The sequence below is a fragment of the Dipodomys ordii genome, unplaced genomic scaffold (genome assembly GCF_000151885.1).
Source record: "Dipodomys ordii isolate 6190 unplaced genomic scaffold, Dord_2.0 Scaffold42, whole genome shotgun sequence".
Classification (NCBI taxonomy): Eukaryota; Metazoa; Chordata; class Mammalia; order Rodentia; family Heteromyidae; genus Dipodomys; species Dipodomys ordii.
Genome location: NW_012267258.1, coordinates 1,521,729 through 1,526,253, shown reverse-complemented (window position 1 = coordinate 1,526,253; position 4,525 = coordinate 1,521,729). Strand labels below are relative to the sequence as shown.

At 42.7% G+C, this 4,525-nt stretch overlaps 1 protein-coding gene across 1 annotated transcript in view; it reads left to right on the top strand.

Annotated features, from left to right (window-relative positions):
• The window catches only part of Dip2b (DIP2 disco-interacting protein 2 homolog B (Drosophila)), a 130,413-nt gene that overhangs the window by 101,074 nt on the left and 24,814 nt on the right, over positions 1-4,525 (top strand). Inside the window, exon 25 of the mRNA XM_013018690.1 lies at positions 3,051-3,192. Within this exon, the coding sequence (XP_012874144.1) occupies positions 3,051-3,192 (142 nt within the window). The remainder of the gene's footprint in view (positions 1-3,050; positions 3,193-4,525) is intronic.

The following is a 4,525-nucleotide window of genomic DNA, read 5'->3' as shown; positions in this document are numbered from 1 at the left end:
CTGACAGTGGTAGGGCTTGAACTTTGATACTGGACACTATCCCTGAGCCACAGCGCCACTTCCAGTTTTCTAGTGGTTTATTAGAGATATGAGTTTCATGGCCTTCCCTGCCCAGGCTGGATTTGAACCATGATCCTCAGATCTCAGCCTCCTGAGTAGCTAGGATTACAGGTATGAGCCACCAGTGCCCAGCAGGGCCACTTTCTATTAATCATACAGACTTCACACAAACTAATAACAAGAGCTCTGTGCACATTAGTTGAGGTTTGAACCAGGCTGCATCCCTCAGAGTTGTATAGTGCAGTAGCTCTGCTGGGACTGTATATGCCTTGCTTTCACTTACTTAAATTTCCATTATCAGTACCTGGTACATAAAAAACAATTACTAGTCTGAGTGTGGTAGTATATAACTATAATCCCAACACTCAAGACAGGAAGCTCATAGGTTCAAGGCCAACCTGAGCAACCTAAGGAAACCATCTCAAGAAATAAAAAGACACTCAGTAAATAGTGAATGAATAAATGACTAAGCAAATGAGTACTTCAGCTACCTGACTTTTGCCTCCAGAGCATTTTCAAAACATACTCTGAATCTGGACATGGCAACAATCATCTATTATCCCAGCTACTTAGGAGGTTGAGACAAAAGGATTACTTGAGCCTAGGAGTTCAAGGCCAGCCTGGGAAACACAGTGACATCCTATCCTTTAGAAAAGCAGGTTGGACAGGGTGATCTGGGCACTGATATTTATGCCTTTAATCTTCGCTAGCCCAGGAGGCTAAGATCTGAGGAATCACAGTTCAAAGCCATCTGGGACAGAAAAGTTCTCAAGATTCCATCTCCACAAACAATCAGCACAAAGCAGGGCTGGAGCTGGGAGCTTTGGCTCAAACCTATAATGATAGCTACTTGGGAGGCCCAGATCTTAGGAACTAGGTTAGAAGCCAGGCAGACAAGAGTCTGAAAGACTCTTAACCAGACCTCTAGTTAGCCAGAAAAAAAGCCAGATATGGCCAGGCACCAGTGGCTTACACCTGTAATCCTAGCTACTCAGGAGGCTGAGATCTGAGGATCACAGTTCAAAGCCAGCCGGGGCAGGAGCATCTGAGAGACTGTTATCTCCAGTTAAGCACCAGAAAACCACAAGTGGCTCTGTGGCTCAAGTGGTAGAGCACTTGCCTTGAGCTAAAGAGCCCAGGGACAGCACCAAGGCCCAGAGTTCAAGACCCAGCACTGATAAAAAAGCCAGAAATGGAGGTATAGCTCAAGTGGTAGAGTACCAGCCTTGAGACAAAAAGCTAAGCAAGAGTGCAAAGCCCTTATATTAAGCCCTAATACTAACACACACATGCACACGCATGCACGCACGCACACACGCACACACACACACACACACACACACACACACACACACACGCGGCTGGAAGCACGGCTCAGTAGTAAAATGCCAGCCAACCAAGCAAGCTGAGCTAGTATAAGATCCTGAGTTTAAATCTAAATAATGGCCAAAAAAAGTTGTAGTAGGTGAGGGTGCCGGTAACATGGACAGTGGACTGGAATTTTAGCTCAGTGGTAAAATACATGCTTATGAGGCCCTGGGTTCATTCCACAGCACCATAACAAATGTACAAATGCTGTATTTGTAGAATATTCAGGAGAGAGACAGTTTCACCCAGTTCTGTAAACTCTGTTGACTTAGCATCCTTCACATCCTGATAGATGTTCAGTCCTCTTGTTCCTGCTTTCATCTGTTACGTTTTCTATTTTCTGATTCATCCAGCCACATCTCTCTCCTCTTAGGAAGACAGGCTTAGTAAATACTGAACATTTCAGATACAGAATAGGAATTTTTGCTTCTTTTATTCTTTCTCCCACCTAACCCCCTGCCCCCCCCCCCGACACACACACACATCTTGATTGCTTTGGCCTTTTACGAAACTTCATGCTTCATTTTACTTAGTGACATGATCTTTAACATTTCTCCTTGTGATTACATGGGGATTCTTGTGCTATATTATTTGCATGGATACCAAGACTTCCTAGATCATCTGGTGTAGGAATCTCTCCTGCCATGTTCCTGTGAAACTGTCTTCCATCTACCAGTTAATGAAGTGGTAACTGGCCAAATCCCTTCCTGAGGAGGCCTAACCCAGCCTTCACATGGAGATGGACTTTGCCTCCCAAAAACTCACTTATGATAGAACAGCTGAGAAGTGCAGTTGCTCTTCCTATAGCAGTCTCAAAAATATTTGTAGACAGACGTGGTGCTATGGCTCAAGTAGTAGAGTGCTAACCTTGAGCACAAAGAAGCTCAGGGACAGTGCCCAGACCCTGAGTTCAGGCCCCAGGACTGACCAAAAAAAAGTATCACTCTAAAACATTTAAAGAAGCTCAGATGGATTTTCTCTCTCCTTTCTGTATCCTTTTTCCTTGCAAGGCATTAGTGATTTCTGCACCTATTTCTTTCTAGGTAATGACAAGTATTGTTATTAACATGCCTACTTTATTAACATGCTTATTTTCAAGTATTTTTCAAGGGTTTATTTCTGATTCCTTCCTTCTTATCCATTCTTAGTGATAATATACATACTTATATATATATATATATATGTATATTTTTATTTTATTTATTTATTTTTGTCAGTTGTAGGGCTTGAACTTTGGGCCTGGGTGCCATCCCTCAGCTCTTCAGCTCAAGGCGAGCGCTCTACCACTTGAGCCACAGTGCTACTTCTGGTTTTCTGAGTGTTTTATTGGAGCTAAGAGTCTCACGGAGTTTCCTGCCCAGGCTGGCTTTGAGCCTCAATCCTCAGATCTCAGCCTCCTGAGTAGCTAGGATTACAGGCGTGAGCCATCGATACCTTGCTTCTATATATTCTTATATATCCTTAGGTGTTTTCTTTACCTTAAATTTCTCTTTAAAAAATTTCTTCTGCCAGGATGTCATTAAATTACAGTCTGAATAATCCTCTAGCCTATGATTTAATACACTGGTTTCAGACTGCATCTAGTTTCTTATTGATACAGAACAGTTGACTCTTCCTGACAGGACCCTTGTCTTACAGGCATTGAGTTAATTGCTGCATTCTATGGCTGCCTGTATGCGGGCTGTATACCTGTGACTGTCCGGCCTCCTCATGCTCAGAACCTTACTGCCACATTGCCCACTGTCCGAATGATTGTTGATGTAAGTACATCTATAGCTTTCTTTGTCCTCATGTCATAAAACCCATATGGAAACAATGAAGGATCTTTAACAATTTTCCAGTTTTGTTAAGAAGTCAATTATTTTATTTATTTATTTATTTTTGGTCAGTTATGGGGCTTGAACTCTGGGCCTGGATGCTGTCCCTCAGCTCCTCAACTCAAGGCAAACACTGTACCTCTTGAAACAGTGCCACTTCTGGTTTTCTGGTAGTTTATAGGAGATAAGAGTCACATGGACTTTTCCTGACCGGGCTGGCTTTGAACCTCCATCCTCAGATCTCAGCCTCCTGAGTAGCTAGGATTACAGGCATGAGTCATCGGTGCCCAGCAAGAAGTCAGTTTTTTTAAGAAAATGTTTGAATTTGGGCCACAAGCTCACTCAGCGTACTTCCTCATAGCTAGTGCTCTACCACTTGAGTCACACTTTCAGTCTAGCCTTTTTGCTGGTTACTTAGATATGGAGTCTTGCAGACTTTTCTGCCCTAGCTTTCTTAGAACTATGACCCAGCCGATTTCAGCCTCCTGGGGAGCTAGATTTATTGTACCAATGCCTAGCTTACTCAGTTTTTTTCTCCTAAAAATAATCTTTTCTTTAATCTGGCCCATGTGACCATCATTATTAAGTGTAGAAACTGTGACAAAGTAGTTATTGATGAGACACAGAACTATATGCATTAAATGTAACCACAAAGAAGGTGAACAGTTATTAGTAACTCACCATAAAACATGTCTATGTGACATTGTCCAAAAAGAAATGTATTTATGGAAGTGTCACTGTAGCTCAAGTGGTAGAGTGCTCACCTTGAGCTGAAGAGCTCAGGGACAGCACAACCACCAAAAAAAAAAAAAGGTGGGGGGGGAAAAAAAAAAAAAAAAAAAAAAAAAAAAAAAAAAAAAGGTGGGGGGGAAAGATGGGTCCCAGTGGCTCACATCTGTAATCCTAGCTACTCAGGAGGCTGAGATCTGAGGATTGAGATTCAAAGCCAGCTTGGGCAGGAAAGTGGAAAGTCCTTGAGGCTCTTATCTCTAATAAACTACCAGAAAACCGGAAGTGGTGCTGTGGCTCAACTGGTAGAGCACTAGTCTTGGAGCTGAAGAGCTGAGGGACAGTGCCCAGGCCCAGAGTTCAAACCCCTAGACTGACAAAAAGAAAAAGTATTTATTACCTGACTTATGTAACTGTAAACCCTCTGTACATCACCTTTATAATAATCATTAAACAGGGGCTGGGAAGGTGGCTCAGTGGTAGAGCACTTGCCTTGCAAGCATGAGGCCCTGGGTTCAATTCCTCAGCACCACATAAGCAAAAAGAAAAAA